General features: G+C 43.2%; 1 protein-coding gene across 1 annotated transcript in view; it reads left to right on the top strand.

The window, feature by feature from the left end:
* LOC117598256 (cubilin-like) overlaps positions 1–17,721 on the top strand; it is a 133,024-nt gene that overhangs the window by 26,335 nt on the left and 88,968 nt on the right. The window contains exons 16-25 of the mRNA XM_053237502.1: positions 3,708–3,858; positions 4,016–4,200; positions 5,576–5,674; positions 5,824–5,868; positions 7,007–7,157; positions 7,887–8,083; positions 11,931–12,029; positions 12,179–12,223; positions 13,362–13,512; positions 14,242–14,438. Of these exons, the coding sequence (XP_053093477.1) occupies positions 3,708–3,858; positions 4,016–4,200; positions 5,576–5,674; positions 5,824–5,868; positions 7,007–7,157; positions 7,887–8,083; positions 11,931–12,029; positions 12,179–12,223; positions 13,362–13,512; positions 14,242–14,438 (1,320 nt within the window). The remainder of the gene's footprint in view (positions 1–3,707; positions 3,859–4,015; positions 4,201–5,575; positions 5,675–5,823; positions 5,869–7,006; positions 7,158–7,886; positions 8,084–11,930; positions 12,030–12,178; positions 12,224–13,361; positions 13,513–14,241; positions 14,439–17,721) is intronic.

Here is a 17,721-nt window from a genome sequence, read left to right as displayed (position 1 = left end):
AGGCCGTGTGTGGCTCCCTGCCCGCGCTATATTACGGGTGGGGATACACATGGTCTGTTGTGGTCTGATTGGGAGCGGAGCACGCCCGGTCGGCTGTCGAGAGAACTGGCTGCGGCGTTTGCCGCGGCGTGTGCTCCGCTCCCGGAAGGCTCTTTTTGAGAAGCGAGCCTTCACCAGCGTACCTCGTGGTGCTGGCCCCGCTTCTGCTGAGTCAGAGTGGCGGCTGCACTCGTGGGGATTGCAGTTGGATTTGATGGAGGGAATGGAGATGGGCCAGCCCCTATCTTCTTCCTCACCCACCAGATCCACTGCCCTCTCTCTGGGATCGGAAGCCCGCACTGCGGTTTCTTCCCCCCAGGGAGAGGGCTCGACGCCCCTCCTCTCTTCCTCCGAGGAGGTTGACGTGGAGGGCGTCAATGAGGATTCGCCCCCTCAATCTCCCCAGTATGAGGAGCTCTTGGAGGTGGTTACTCGTGCTGTGGCCCAGCTGAATATTGACTGGCCCGCCGAGAAACGGGAAGAGCCACAGATAAGCAGGCTAGATGAACGCTTTCTGCGGAGTAAGCCGCCACCTCCACGCTGGAGACTACCTTTCTTCCCCGACCTCCCCACCGAGGTGTCTAGGTCGTGGGGGAGGCCTTGTTCCACCCGTATCGTCAGTCCCACCTCCAGCTATTTTGCTAAAGTGGCGGGGCTGAGTGAGCAGGGTTACAGGGCGATGCCCCAGGTTGAACAGATGCTGGCTAGCTATCTGTCCCCTGGCTCGGCATCGTCCCTGAAGGCTCCAGCATTGCCCTCCAAGCTGCTAGCAGATGCAAATGTGCATCTTTCAAACCCCGCATCCTTTCCCCTTAGAAAAAAAAAAGACAGGCTCTGGTAATGGAACAAGAATTAAACACTCCCTTGAGGAAGAAGGCCACCAAGGTGGTCCCTCCTCGCAACATCGGAGTCCGGGTTCTACAGCCGGTGCTTCATCGTTCCAATGAAGAATGGAGGGTTGCGTCCCATTTTAGATTTGCATCGTTTGAACCGCTGAGTCATGCCACTGATGTTCAGGATGCTCACAATCGATCAAGTCGTGGCTCGGATCGGGTCCGAGGACTGGTTTTTCACGATCGATCTAAAACACGAATATTTCCATATCTCCATCCTTCCCCGACACAGGAAGTTCCTGAGGTTTGCTTTTGGGGGCGAAGCTTACCGCTATCGGGTTCTTCCGCTCGGCCTGGCACTCTCACCCCGGACTCTCAGGAAGTATGTGGATGCTGCTCTGGCTCCTCTGCGACTCCAGGGCATCCGCATACTGAATTATATCAACGATTGGTTGATACTAGCTCAATCGGAGCAGGCGGCAGTTCGGCGTCACAATGTCGTTCTCGCCCACATGAAAGAGCTGGGGTTAAGACTAAACGCCAAGAAAAGTGTGCTTTCTCCGGTATGGAGAACCGCTTATCTGCACGTGGTGGGGATTCGACCACGATGCAGGCATGTCTGTCTCCTCCTCAGATCGAATCGATCCTCATGGCAGTCACGAGAGTGAGAGAAGGCTGGTCACTCACTGTAAAGCAGTTTCAGAGACTGCTGGATCTGATGGCCAACGTGATACCGTTTGGCTCGCTGTACATGAGACCCTTACAGTGGTGGCTCAGGACCATCGGTCTGTGGAACGGCCGCCATCTCACGTGGCACATCAGCTGCCTGGAGATGCTGGCCGTGTTTCTAGCATCAAAACACTTTCTCCCAGACCAAAGAGATCGCCATGTGTTGGTGCGCTTTGACAACACAGCAGTGGTCTTTTACGTCAACCGCCAGGGAGGTCTGTGTTCACGCTCGCTTTACGGGCTGGCGCACCAGGTCCTTGTGTGGTTCCAGGAGAAAACTCCTCCCTTTGAGAGCAGTTTACACCCCTGGACATCTCAATATGGGAGCGGACATCCTGTCGAGGCAGGGGCCGTGGCCTGGGGAATGAGGCTTCACTCCGAGGTGGAGAGACAGATATGGAGAGTGTTTGGCCAGGCTCAGGTGAATCTGTTTTGAGACTCAGGAGATGTCGCACTGTCCCCTCTGGTTCTCTCTGATTCATCCAGCTCCTCTCAGACTGGATACCATGGTACGGCCTTGGCCAAGGCTGCGTCTGTAAGCCCTTCCCCCGATTGCTTTGCTCCCGGGAGGTCTGGAGTGAGTGTGCAGGGACGGGGTCTGTCTGTGGTTAGTAGCCCCTTTCTGGCCAGGCCGAGTATGGTTCTCGGACCTGATTTCCCTTCTCGATGGCCCTCCATGCGAGATCCCCGTCAGGAGGGACCTCCTCTCACAGGCGGATTTCCACCCCCGCCCGGAGTTGTGGAAGCTGTGGGTGTGGCCTCTGAGGGGGCACAATTCGTAGCTTCCCGTCTCTCAACCGAGGTTGTTGAGACCATTCTCCAATCCAGAGCTCCCTCAACGAGGAAACTGTATGCCTTGAAGTGGAAACTTTTCACTTCTTGGTGCGGAAACCGCCAGCTCGACCCAGTTAACTGCAGTGTTGGTACAGTGCTGGAGTTCCTGCAGGCCCGACTCTCCGCAGGGTTGACCCACTCCGCCTTGAAGGTTTATGTGGCCTGCCTGCCACGACCCCCCAGTGGTCAGTCTGTGGGCAGACCATCCCCTAGTTACACGTTTCATCCGCGGTGCACTGAGGCTGAGGCCTCTGGTACGATCTCGTGTCCCTCCGTGGGACCTGGCTGTGGTGCTGAAGGCTCTCTGTAAACCTCTTTTCGAGTAGAGGAGATATCTGATCATCATCTCACTTTGAAGACATCCTATCTTCTGGCGATTTCTTCTCTCACGTCAGTTGGGAATCTACAGGCCCTCTCAGTGGCCCCCTCTTATTTAGACTTTGCGCCTGGCCTGGCCAAAGCGTTTCTTCACCCTCAAGTGGAGTATGTTCCTAAAGTTCCCTCCTCTACACCACAGCCTGTCATACTCCAGGCCTTCTGTCCTGCTCCCTTTTTGGGAACCCGACCAGTAGAGGCTTATTATATGTGTCCAGTGCGAGCACTGAACGCATACGTCCACAGAGCTGCCCTGTGGGGAGAAGCGGACCCTTTGTTTGTGTGCTATGGTCCCCCTAAGCGAGGTCTCCCCGCTACTAAGCAGACCCACAGCCGGTGGATTGTGGATGCCATCTATCTGGCCTATGAGTCCTCTGAGATCTCCCCTCGCCTTTGGGAGTCAAGGCTGACTCCACTAGAAGTGTGGCGGCCTCCAAGGCCTTTCTGGCAGGTGTCCATGTATAGGACATCTGCAAGGCTGTGGGGTGGTCCATACCCCTGATTCATGTCAGGTTCTATGGCCTCGACGTGCAAGCCACTCTGGGCTCTTTTGTTCTCTCGCCCTAGCAGTGCTCTTCCACAATAGGCAGGGATTTGTAAGTCTGGTGGCGTGGGCATACTCGTTCCCACAGCGTTTCAACGCAGCGTCTCATTCTCTCTGGGAACTATGGTTACATACGTAACCTGGAGACATTATTGAAGATCAATGAATGAACCCTTGCTCAGTCTGAGGAGTAATTCATTAACAATTGATGTTTAAAACATGATATTGTTAAAAATCATAAAAGTGCATTAGCACATCCCTGCTGTCCCAGTGTAGAAAAGTTTCCAGGTCAGTGTTATACTGCATTTACAGTGACTATAAACTGATATACAGAGAAGTTTGATATTTTTCAGATGGAGGTCCATGTGGTGGAAATTTGACTCAATCAAAAGGGGAATTTTTCAGCCCCAATTTTCCCTATAATTATCCTAATAATGCTAGGTGCACATGGAGGCTGCAGGGTCCTGAGCAGAAGGTGGTTTCATTAACCTTCACGTTTGTTGAGTAAGAAGTTATTTTCCTTCCTTTTTATATTCTGATTAATTACAAAGGTTCATATGCAAATGTGCTTCTCTTGTATTACTAAAATGCTAGTTTGATTTTAGCCAGTTTACTATAATGAACATTATATTGCATTTTTTTACTTGCATTCTTTCTTCAGTTTGGAGTCAAACTGGGACTCAGTCCATATGTATGATGGTCTGACTGCTGAGGATCCACATTTGGGTGTTGTGACTGCAAATCAGACAAACTCATTCAACTCCAGCAGCAGATACATGACCGTCATTTTCTCCAGTGATTGGAGCTGGACTCAAAAAGGCTTTCGAGCAGAATGGGCTTTCATAGGTAAGTGTTATTTAATTTAAATTTTACAATTCCATTCATATTGTACATGGACAGTTCAGTCCAAAAATGTGTCTTCCCCATGTTTTTTCAATAGAAAAAAATGGATGTAAGAGAGAGTAGTGCAGTCATAAGCACTTGGGAAGTGGAAGGCTTTACCATTGGTTCAAAGCTGTGCAACAGTATAGAGCTTTTCCACTATTCCTCAGCCTGGCCTGAACCAGCTTTGTTTCTCCTGAAGTTCAACTATCAGAATTATTAAGTTTCCTTTCCTGGGGTCTGTAGAACAACGTGTGTAGAATGAGTTCTGTGTCTGTGCCTAAGAATTGCCATTATTCACTAGAAAATTGCCATGTATCACAAGGATGTGCAATGGATCTTGATAAATCCTACACATTCTAAATTGCCCTACTCATGCACACATTCACATTAAGAAATGCCCTTAAGTTGCCATGCACAGTATGTTAACAAGCTTCTGTTGAAAATGGGTGATTTTATGGTTATATGTATGCAATCTATTGCTCCAGTGACATTTGGAAAACCTGTGATGGTGTGAAAATCCCTCATTGTTGTCTTTTTCTGCTGCCATATTTGGAAATATGATGTACTAGAGCGTGAGCAACATGAATGCATGTAAGGCAGGTGGCATTATTTGGCTCATAGCTGGTTGGGAAATACCAAACTCATCTCCAAATTCATTGAAATGTGCCCGGGGAAAAAACCCTAGAGTAGGAGTGACTTTACTGTTGTCATTGGCCTCTCCAAAATTGGAGCATATTGCAGGCAGAGATCAACTAAAATTGCACTCAGCAAATGAAATCCACTGATAAAATAATGAATGAAATGAATTTAAATGATGAAATATTAATTGGGATGGGAGCTCCTCATAATCCTTTTATTTACAATTACACTTTCCTAACATTAGTCGTTTCTGCATACATGGTGATGAATAGTTCTAAATATATGCACATCATTACACACAAGAATCATTTGACATATCACATTCTATTCATAGAAACTTGTGTGTCATAACTTCTCATGACAATACGCCTCCCCATCAACAGAGAGCACGCAATTGTGGCCCAGTATTCCGAAAATACCAAAAAAAAAAAAACTTCTTACACGCAAATAAACCTGGTTACTTACCAACTCGCTCTCTTCACTTTAAGTTTCCCTCTGCTAATGGCTACATATGCTGACACTCTTTTTAGGATCCTCAAAAGTCCAGTACAAAAGTAAAGAAGCGAATGTCAGAGATAAATCATCTCTTGGTTTCTTATGACTACATTTGGAGTGCATTGTATACAATTATATACTGGGCACCCAGTCTTATAGCTTATACATTTTTGGTCTTAAACATATTTTGTTCTTTGAACAGATTCCCCATCCTGCAGGTATAACTGTGGTAACAATCTCAGTGTGTGTTCCTGCAACAGCGACTGTCAGGACAACAGAAACTGCTGCTATGATTATAATGGTGAGAAAAATGTCAAGATTTAATGATTAAAAAATATCCCAAGGACACATTCGTAGTTTCAGTTCCTTAAGATAATGTGCAACACCCATTGATATATAAATAAAAAAAAGCCTAATAATGTTTGTTTCTTAATATGATCTCTCTAACAGATTACTGTTCCACATCTGTCCCTGAAACAGCAACACCATCATCAGGTATATTTACATGAATTTTTAAGAGTTTATTTATAATAAGAGATAATCAGAGACGGGGTGGTGTGATGATGTGAATTCACTGTTCACAAGTTGACTGTTTGCCTATAACAGCATGTCTCAAAGTGTTTTATTCCTCTTATACAACAGCAGTTACAGTGGTTACATTTTAAAGTTGGAAATATTGTGGAAAATCCTGAAACAAGTTAGTTCATGTTCTCACTTATGTTATAACAGCTATAAACAGTCGTTCCCTCACCAAACCTTTTTTTCCTCTCTCAAAGTTAATAAGAGGGAAAAGAGCAGCTAGTCAGGTTGCTAACAACCTGGAAAACTAATGTTTAATATACTTAAATATCAAATGTAGCATAACTTTAATAAAAATAATTTAATGACTGGCCCGTTTATGCTAGTGTCTTGAAGTGGACAGACAGATGAAAGTTCAGGTTTTCTGGTTTTATTAAAATGAGTGTAGCAGGCAAGCCAAAGAGCTACGCTATACTCAGAAACATGACGCAGGTAAATGGTCTAGCAAGCAGCAAACAGGCATAAACTAGACAAGACTAACTCTGTAAACGTGAAGCAGGCTATAATCAAAACACTAATCAAAACAGACAGAAAACAGAGGATTGGTTTAGTCACAGACACAAGGCTGGAGCATGACTTTGAGTACTATATTAGTTGATGGCTATAATACTACTATAATGCAGGTTTGCCATTAACCATTTAATATAAGTGAATATAATATTAATGAAATTCTTTGCCAAATTCAGAAATTCTGAGTGTTTTTTGTTTTGCTTTGTTTTTTCATTAATCTTTGTATTCTACAAGTTTGTGATTAGAATTTCATTATAATGGTAGTTGAGAGATGACTCTAAAAAGATCAACATTATGAAGTGAACCATGAAATGATGAACTAATGCCCCAAATGAGGGATAATTTATTAATTATGTTCCGAATTTTGAAACAGTATATTAAAAAAGTAAAAAGAGCTGCAAAATTATGACAATGTTAACTTGTTTATTGGCATATGCTTGGTGTAGATAAGTTTGAATAAATAAATAACTGATCCTCTGCTGTCACTGCAGAGTGATACAGCATTTAAATGTTGATATTGTGATAGAAGTGTGATATTTTTCAGGTGGAGATCCATGTGGTGGAGATCTGACTCAGTCACAAGGGGAATTTTTTAGCCCCAATTTTCCCAATAATTATCCTGAGGGTACAAATTGCAAATGGAGGCTCGTGAGCCCTGAGCAGCAGGTGGTTTCGTTAACCTTCATGTCTGTTGAGTAAGAAATTACTTTCCTTCATTTTTACTTGCTGATAAATTACACGTCCTTAAGTAAATGTGAAAAATATATTAATGCTTCTTTCTGGTTAGCCTGTTTTTTTATAATGCGAGTTTGTCAGATGGAGTCACTTTGTAAAACAACACTGTTACAAATATTAGGTATTAAAATTAAATTAATGTAAACAAACTCCTTCATTCAGTAACTCATTGGAATGTCCTTAATATCTTCATGCCATTAGCATGGATGCAGTTTAGCCTCATATTTTTTATTTGCAATTTCTATGTTAAAATTCGCAAGCCTTATACTCCTTTAAGAGGAAAATGCAGCCACTGTGAGAAAAGAAACCTCGTAAAAATGAATTTTTTTCTGCTTGAGATGGGTTAACACACACTCAATGTTTAAATGCATACTTATCACATTAAAATTATATTAGATTCTTTGTTCAGAAAAAAAACATATATGATTTAGGCCAAATGGCATCACAATAGTGCAATCACCCAGACCCACTTCTTCAATAGACAACTACATATACAACCCCTGCACATATTTAATTAAATATCCTGTTTCTGGCAGAGTCTTAGCATTTTGGTATATTTACTCTTTCGGGCACTAACATAATAAACATTGTCCAAACAGATAACAAAGCACTTCTGTAAGCCATTTGGATAAGAGCATCTTTTAAATGGAGTACATTTAAATGTAAAGGTAAATGTGTGTTCTTTTCAGTATCGAGTCATGCTCAGGCTGTGGGTGTGATGCTGTACGTGTGTACGACGGCCCTTCCACGTCATCTCTGTTATTGGGAACTGTGTGTGGATATGGAAGGAAGACATTCAGCTCGAGCAGGAACACCCTAACTGTGTTTTTCTTCAGCGATAGCTCTGTTAACCGAAGAGGATTCATCGCACACTGGAACTTTACAGGTGATCTTACATACCTGTGGTTCACTCTTCTTTAATTTCAGTCCTTCATTACTATGTATTGATCTATATTCAAGTCATGTCATGTGGACAATAAGCACAGTAAAGGACAGTGCAGCACCCACCAGTGCACAGTTCTAGTGTGAATAAAGTGGATGAAGTGCCATATGTAAGAGGTTGTGCTAAAAGATATAACAATAGAATAGTAAAACGCTGTAAATGTAAATATACTATGACACTATGTATTTACTATAATAAATATAGTGTTGGCAGCAAGAGTGCAGGTGGTCAATACAGTATATTGTGTATGGTGTTTTAGCAGCAATTTAAGAAAGAAATGTGCAAAAATTGCAAAGGGAATGGAATGTTGTTCAGTTGAGTATGAGTTTGTGTGTGTGTGTGTGTGTGTGTATTTGTGCTTGCGTGTCAGAAACTGTTACACAGTCTGGCTGTGAGGCCCTGAATGCTTCGGTACTTTTTGCCAGACAGAAGCAGGGTCAAGAGTTTATGTGAGGGGTGCATGTGGTCATCCACAATGCTGGTGGCTTTGCAGATGCAGTGTGTGGTGTAAATGTCTATGATGGAGGGAAGAGAAACTCGTATGATTTTTTTCTGCTGTCCTCGCTATCAGCTGCAGGGTCTTGTGATCCACAACGGTGCAATTTCCAAATTAGGCAGTGATGCGTATGCTCAGGATGCTCTCGATAGTTCCTCTTTAGAATGCGGTGAGGATGGGGGGTGTGACATAGGCTTTTCTCAGTCTTCGTAGAAAGTAGAGACGCTGCTGGGCTTTCTCGGCTATAAAGCTTGTGTTGAGGGACCAGGTGAGGTTCTCCACGAACTGAACACCAAGGAATTTGGTGCTCTTGATGATCTCCACGGAGGAGCCGTCGATGTTCAGAGTGGTCGCTCTGTGCTCTCCTGAAGTCCACAACCATCTCTTTTGTTTTGCGCATGTTTAGAGACAGGTTGTTGGCTCTGCACCAGTCTGTTAGCCGCTACACCTCCTCTCTGTATGGTGGCAAGTTGTTCTTGCTGATGAGACCCACCATTGTCATGTCATCAGTGAACTTGATGATGTGATTTGAGCTGTGCATTGCTGTACAGTTGTGAGTCAGCAGAGTGAACAGCAGTGAACTAAGCACACAGCCCTTGGGGGCTCCAATGCTCAGTGTGATGGTGTTGGAGATGCTGCTTCCGATCCGGACTGAGGTCTCCCAGTCAGGAAGTCCAGGATCCAGTTGCAGAGGGAGGTGTTCAGGCCCAGCAAGCTAAGCTTTCCAATCAGTTGCTGATGAGTTATAGTGTTGATTGCTTAGCTAAAGTCTATGAACAGCATTCGAACGTACATGTCCATTTTGTCCAGGTGAGTGAGGGCCAGATGGAGTGTAGTGGCAATGGCATAATCTGTTGAGCATATGCGAACTGCAGGGGTGCCAGTGAGGGGACAGCAGGGTCTTGATGGTCTTTGAGTCATTGAGGTGGTCTTGAGACACATTGGAATGACGGTGCTGCTGAGGGAGATATTGAAGATGTAAGTGAGAACATCTGCCAACTAGTCTGCACATCGTCTGAGCCAGGAATAATGTCTGGTCTAGCAGCTTTCCATGAGTTGGCTCTGCATAGAGTTTTCTTCACATCAGCCTTGGTAAAGCACAGTATCTTACAGCTGGGAGGAGCAGTGGTCTTCCTTGCCATCCCATCATTCTGCACCTCAAACAAATCGTAAAAGTTATAAGCACATGCCCGGGACAGTTTGGCCCTCGCTGTTATCAGTGCCACTTTGTCATCTCCTCTGAAGGCGGAGTCTCAGGTCATCATCAGCACACGTATCTTCTCCGTCATCCATGGCTACTTGATAATCGCTCTTTTTATGGTGTCATGGGATGGTAGTCGTTGAGGCTGGACACTGAAGACTTCTCCAGCACGGGGACGATGGTGGTGGCCTTGAGGCACACTGGAATCACCGCGCTGCTCAGGGAGTTATTGAAGATGAAAGTGAGAACATCTGCCAACTAGTCTGCACATCCTCTGAGCTAGGAATATTGTCTGGTCTAGCAGCTTTCCATGAGTTGGCTCTGCATAGAGTTTTCTTCACATCAGCCTTGGTAAAGCACAGTATCTTATAGCTGGGAGGAGCGGCGGTCTTCCTTGCCATCCCATCATTCTGCACCTCAAACCAAGCGTAAAAGTTATCAGCACATCTGGAAGGTAGGCATCACTGTCACAGGCAGGTGATGTTGTCCTGTAGCTTGTGATGGTCGGGATGACCTGCCACATGCACTGCTTGTCACTGCTGTCTTGGAAGTGGCCGTGGATACTCTGGGCGTGTGCGTGCTTTGCCTATCTGATGGCCCTGGAGAGTTTGGCCCTCGCTGTTATTAGTGCCACTTTGTCACCTGCTCTGAAGGCAGAGTCTCAGGTCATCATCAGCACACGTATCTTCTCCGTCATCCATGGCACTAGCAATTTCTTGATAATTGCTCTTTTTTATTGTGGCACTCTGGAGTCTATAAGTTAAGTTACACTCTCTTGTTTAAAGTCTAGATAATTAATCTACTCTGCGAGTCGCCTCTAACCCGAAGAGAGCATTCCACTCTTTTCTGGGAGAGAACCATGGCCTCAGATTTGGTTCAGAGCTGTGCAACAGTATAGAGCTTGTCCACCATTCCTCATCCTGGGGGGAACCAGCTTTGTTTCTCCTGATGTTCAACTATCAGAATTATTAAGTTTCCTTTCCTGGGGTCTGTAGATTAACGTGTGTAGAATGAATTCTGTGTCTGTGCCTAAGAATTGCCATTATTCACTAGAAAATTGCCATGGCTTACAAGTATGTGCAATGGATGTCGATAAATTCTACACATTCTAAATTGCCCTACTCATGCACACATTCACATTAAGAAATGCCCTTAAGTTGCCATACGCAGTATGTTAACAAGCTTCTCTTGAAAATGGGTGATTTTATGGTTATATGTATGCAATCTATTGCTCCAGTGACATTTGGAAAACCTGTGATGGTGTGAAAATCCCTCATTGTTGTCTTTTTCTGCTGCCATATTTGGAAATATGATGTACTAGAGCGTGAGCAACATGAATGCATGTAAGGCAGGTGGCATTATTTGGCTCATAGTTGGTTGGGAAATACCAAAGTCATCTCCAAATTCATTGAAATGTGCCTGTGAATAAACACCCTAGAGTAGGAGTGACTTTACTGTTGTCATTGGCCTCTCCAAAATTGAAACATATTGCAGACAGAGATCAACTAAAATTGCACTCGGCAAATGAAACCCACTGATAAAATGATGAATGAAATGAATTTAAATGATGACATATTAATTGGGATGGGAGCTCCTCATAATCCTTTTATTTACAGTTACACTTTTCTACCACTAGTTGTTTCTGCAATTCACATGGTATGATGAATAGTTGTAAACATACGCACATCCTCACACACAAGATTCACTTGTCATATCACATTCTATTCATAGAAACTTGTGTGTCATATCTGCCCAGGACAATACCCCTCTCCATCAACAGAGAGCAAGTACTTGTGGCCCAGTATTGAGAAAATACCAAAAAAAAAAAACTTTTTACATGCAAATAAACCTGGTTACTTACCAACTCGCTCTCTTCACTTTCAGTTGCCCTCTGCTAATGGCCACATATGCTGACACTCTTTTTAGGATCCTCAAAGGTCCAGCACAAAATGAAAGAAGCGAATGTCAGAGACAAATCATCTCTTGCTTTCTTATGACTACATTTGGAGTGCATTGTATACAATTATATACTGGGCAACCAACGTTATAGCTTATACATTTTTGGTCTTAAACATATTTTGTTCTTTGAACAGATTCCCCATCCTGCAGGTATAACTGTGGTAACAATCTCAGTGTGTGTTCCTGCAACAGCGACTGTCAGGACAACAGAAACTGCTGCTATGATTATAATGGTGAGAAAAATGTCAAGATTTAATGATTAAAAAATATCCCAAGGACACATTCGTAGTTTCAGTTCCTTAAGATAATGTGCAACACCCACTGATATATAAATAAAAAAAAGCCTAATAATGTTTGTTTCTTAATATGATCTCTCTAACAGATTACTGTTCCACATCTGTCCCTGAAACAGCAACACCATCATCAGGTATATTTACATGAATTTTTAAGAGTTTATTTATAATAAGAGATAATCAGAGACGGGGTGGTGTGATGATGTGAATTCACTGTTCACAAGTTGACTGTTTGCCTATAACAGCATGTCTCAAAGTGTTTTATTCCTCTTATACAACAGCAGTTACAGTGGTTACATTTTAAAGTTGGAAATATTGTGGAAAATCCTGAAACAAGTTAGTTCATGTTCTCACTTATGTTATAACAGCTATAAACAGTCGTTCCCTCACCAAACCTTTTTTTCCTCTCTCAAAGTTAATAAGAGGGAAAAGAGCAGCTAGTCAGGTTGCTAACAACCTGGAAAACTAATGTTTAATATACTTAAATATCAAATGTAGCATAACTTTAATAAAAATAATTTAATGACTGGCCCGTTTATGCTAGTGTCTTGAAGTGGACAGACAGATGAAAGTTCAGGTTTTCTGGTTTTATTAAAATGAGTGTAGCAGGCAAGCCAAAGAGCTACGCTATACTCAGAAACATGACGCAGGTAAATGGTCTAGCAAGCAGCAAACAGGCATAAACTAGACAAGACTAACTCTGTAAACGTGAAGCAGGCTATAATCAAAACACTAATCAAAACAGACAGAAAACAGAGGATTGGTTTAGTCACAGACACAAGGCTGGAGCATGACTTTGAGTACTATATTAGTTGATGGCTATAATACTACTATAATGCAGGTTTGCCATTAACCATTTAATATAAGTGAATATAATATTAATGAAATTCTTTGCCAAATTCAGAAATTCTGAGTGTTTTTTGTTTTGCTTTGTTTTTTCATTAATCTTTGTATTCTACAAGTTTGTGATTAGAATTTCATTATAATGGTAGTTGAGAGATGACTCTAAAAAGATCAACATTATGAAGTGAACCATGAAATGATGAACTAATGCCCCAAATGAGGGATAATTTATTAATTATGTTCCGAATTTTGAAACAGTATATTAAAAAAGTAAAAAGAGCTGCAAAATTATGACAATGTTAACTTGTTTATTGGCATATGCTTGGTGTAGATAAGTTTGAATAAATAAATAACTGATCCTCTGCTGTCACTGCAGAGTGATACAGCATTTAAATGTTGATATTGTGATAGAAGTGTGATATTTTTCAGGTGGAGATCCATGTGGTGGAGATCTGACTCAGTCACAAGGGGAATTTTTTAGCCCCAATTTTCCCAATAATTATCCTGAGGGTACAAATTGCAAATGGAGGCTCGTGAGCCCTGAGCAGCAGGTGGTTTCGTTAACCTTCATGTCTGTTGAGTAAGAAATTACTTTCCTTCATTTTTACTTGCTGATAAATTACACGTCCTTAAGTAAATGTGAAAAATATATTAATGCTTCTTTCTGGTTAGCCTGTTTTTTTATAATGCGAGTTTGTCAGATGGAGTCACTTTGTAAAACAACACTGTTACAAATATTAGGTATTAAAATTAAATTAATGTAAACAAACTCCTTCATTCAGTAACTCATTGGAATGTCCTTAATATCTTCATGCCATTAGCATGGATGCAGTTTAGCCTCATATTTTTTATTTGCAATTTCTATGTTAAAATTCGCAAGCCTTATACTCCTTTAAGAGGAAAATGCAGCCACTGTGAGAAAAGAAACCTCGTAAAAATGAATTTTTTTCTGCTTGAGATGGGTTAACACACACTCAATGTTTAAATGCATACTTATCACATTAAAATTATATTAGATTCTTTGTTCAGAAAAAAAACATATATGATTTAGGCCAAATGGCATCACAATAGTGCAATCACCCAGACCCACTTCTTCAATAGACAACTACATATACAACCCCTGCACATATTTAATTAAATATCCTGTTTCTGGCAGAGTCTTAGCATTTTGGTATATTTACTCTTTCGGGCACTAACATAATAAACATTGTCCAAACAGATAACAAAGCACTTCTGTAAGCCATTTGGATAAGAGCATCTTTTAAATGGAGTACATTTAAATGTAAAGGTAAATGTGTGTTCTTTTCAGTATCGAGTCATGCTCAGGCTGTGGGTGTGATGCTGTACGTGTGTACGACGGCCCTTCCACGTCATCTCTGTTATTGGGAACTGTGTGTGGATATGGAAGGAAGACATTCAGCTCGAGCAGGAACACCCTAACTGTGTTTTTCTTCAGCGATAGCTCTGTTAACCGAAGAGGATTCATCGCACACTGGAACTTTACAGGTGATCTTACATACCTGTGGTTCACTCTTCTTTAATTTCAGTCCTTCATTACTATGTATTGATCTATATTCAAGTCATGTCATGTGGACAATAAGCACAGTAAAGGACAGTGCAGCACCCACCAGTGCACAGTTCTAGTGTGAATAAAGTGGATGAAGTGCCATATGTAAGAGGTTGTGCTAAAAGATATAACAATAGAATAGTAAAACGCTGTAAATGTAAATATACTATGACACTATGTATTTACTATAATAAATATAGTGTTGGCAGCAAGAGTGCAGGTGGTCAATACAGTATATTGTGTATGGTGTTTTAGCAGCAATTTAAGAAAGAAATGTGCAAAAATTGCAAAGGGAATGGAATGTTGTTCAGTTGAGTATGAGTTTGTGTGTGTGTGTGTGTGTGTGTATTTGTGCTTGCGTGTCAGAAACTGTTACACAGTCTGGCTGTGAGGCCCTGAATGCTTCGGTACTTTTTGCCAGACAGAAGCAGGGTCAAGAGTTTATGTGAGGGGTGCATGTGGTCATCCACAATGCTGGTGGCTTTGCAGATGCAGTGTGTGGTGTAAATGTCTATGATGGAGGGAAGAGAAACTCGTATGATTTTTTTCTGCTGTCCTCGCTATCAGCTGCAGGGTCTTGTGATCCACAACGGTGCAATTTCCAAATTAGGCAGTGATGCGTATGCTCAGGATGCTCTCGATAGTTCCTCTTTAGAATGCGGTGAGGATGGGGGGTGTGACATAGGCTTTTCTCAGTCTTCGTAGAAAGTAGAGACGCTGCTGGGCTTTCTCGGCTATAAAGCTTGTGTTGAGGGACCAGGTGAGGTTCTCCACGAACTGAACACCAAGGAATTTGGTGCTCTTGATGATCTCCACGGAGGAGCCGTCGATGTTCAGAGTGGTCGCTCTGTGCTCTCCTGAAGTCCACAACCATCTCTTTTGTTTTGCGCATGTTTAGAGACAGGTTGTTGGCTCTGCACCAGTCTGTTAGCCGCTACACCTCCTCTCTGTATGGTGGCAAGTTGTTCTTGCTGATGAGACCCACCATTGTCATGTCATCAGTGAACTTGATGATGTGATTTGAGCTGTGCATTGCTGTACAGTTGTGAGTCAGCAGAGTGAACAGCAGTGAACTAAGCACACAGCCCTTGGGGGCTCCAATGCTCAGTGTGATGGTGTTGGAGATGCTGCTTCCGATCCGGACTGAGGTCTCCCAGTCAGGAAGTCCAGGATCCAGTTGCAGAGGGAGGTGTTCAGGCCCAGCAAGCTAAGCTTTCCAATCAGTTGCTGATGAGTTATAGTGTTGATTGCTTAGCTAAAGTCTATGAACAGCATTCGAACGTACATGTCCATTTTGTCCAGGTGAGTGAGGGCCAGATGGAGTGTAGTGGCAATGGCATAATCTGTTGAGCATATGCGAACTGCAGGGGTGCCAGTGAGGGGACAGCAGGGTCTTGATGGTCTTTGAGTCATTGAGGTGGTCTTGAGACACATTGGAATGACGGTGCTGCTGAGGGAGATATTGAAGATGTAAGTGAGAACATCTGCCAACTAGTCTGCACATCGTCTGAGCCAGGAATAATGTCTGGTCTAGCAGCTTTCCATGAGTTGGCTCTGCATAGAGTTTTCTTCACATCAGCCTTGGTAAAGCACAGTATCTTACAGCTGGGAGGAGCAGTGGTCTTCCTTGCCATCCCATCATTCTGCACCTCAAACAAATCGTAAAAGTTATAAGCACATGCCCGGGACAGTTTGGCCCTCGCTGTTATCAGTGCCACTTTGTCATCTCCTCTGAAGGCGGAGTCTCAGGTCATCATCAGCACACGTATCTTCTCCGTCATCCATGGCTACTTGATAATCGCTCTTTTTATGGTGTCATGGGATGGTAGTCGTTGAGGCTGGACACTGAAGACTTCTCCAGCACGGGGACGATGGTGGTGGCCTTGAGGCACACTGGAATCACCGCGCTGCTCAGGGAGTTATTGAAGATGAAAGTGAGAACATCTGCCAACTAGTCTGCACATCCTCTGAGCTAGGAATATTGTCTGGTCTAGCAGCTTTCCATGAGTTGGCTCTGCATAGAGTTTTCTTCACATCAGCCTTGGTAAAGCACAGTATCTTATAGCTGGGAGGAGCGGCGGTCTTCCTTGCCATCCCATCATTCTGCACCTCAAACCAAGCGTAAAAGTTATCAGCACATCTGGAAGGTAGGCATCACTGTCACAGGCAGGTGATGTTGTCCTGTAGCTTGTGATGGTCGGGATGACCTGCCACATGCACTGCTTGTCACCGCTGTCTTGGAAGTGGCCGTGGATACTCTGGGCGTGTGCGTGCTTTGCCTATCTGATGGCCCTGGAGAGTTTGGCCCTCGCTGTTATTAGTGCCACTTTGTCACCTGCTCTGAAGGCAGAGTCTCAGGTCATCATCAGCACACGTATCTTCTCCGTCATCCATGGCACTAGCAATTTCTTGATAATTGCTCTTTTTTATTGTGGCACTCTGGAGTCTATAAGTTAAGTTACACTCTCTTGTTTAAAGTCTAGATAATTAATCTACTCTGCGAGTCGCCTCTAACCCGAAGAGAGCATTCCACTCTTTTCTGGGAGAGAACCATGGCCTCAGATTTGGTTCAGAGCTGTGCAACAGTATAGAGCTTGTCCACCATTCCTCATCCTGGGGGGAACCAGCTTTGTTTCTCCTGATGTTCAACTATCAGAATTATTAAGTTTCCTTTCCTGGGGTCTGTAGATTAACGTGTGTAGAATGAATTCTGTGTCTGTGCCTAAGAATTGCCATTATTCACTAGAAAATTGCCATGGCTTACAAGTATGTGCAATGGATGTCGATAAATTCTACACATTCTAAATTGCCCTACTCATGCACACATTCACATTAAGAAATGCCCTTAAGTTGCCATACGCAGTATGTTAACAAGCTTCTCTTGAAAATGGGTGATTTTATGGTTATATGTATGCAATCTATTGCTCCAGTGACATTTGGAAAACCTGTGATGGTGTGAAAACCCCTCATTGTTGTCTTTTTCTGCTGCCATATTTGGAAATATGATGTACTAGAGCGTGAGCAACATGAATGCATGTAAGGCAGGTGGCATTATTTGGCTCATAGTTGGTTGGGAAATACCAAAGTCATCTCCAAATTCATTGAAATGTGCCTGTGAATAAACACCCTAGAGTAGGAGTGACTTTACTGTTGTCATTGGCCTCTCCAAAATTGAAACATATTGCAGACAGAGATCAACTAAAATTGCACTCGGCAAATGAA

Source organism: Pangasianodon hypophthalmus, chromosome 10 (assembly GCF_027358585.1).
Source record: "Pangasianodon hypophthalmus isolate fPanHyp1 chromosome 10, fPanHyp1.pri, whole genome shotgun sequence".
Lineage (NCBI taxonomy): Eukaryota > Metazoa > Chordata > Actinopteri > Siluriformes > Pangasiidae > Pangasianodon > Pangasianodon hypophthalmus.
Note: the sequence above shows the minus strand (reverse complement) of the source record. Positions and strands in the feature narration are given on the sequence as shown.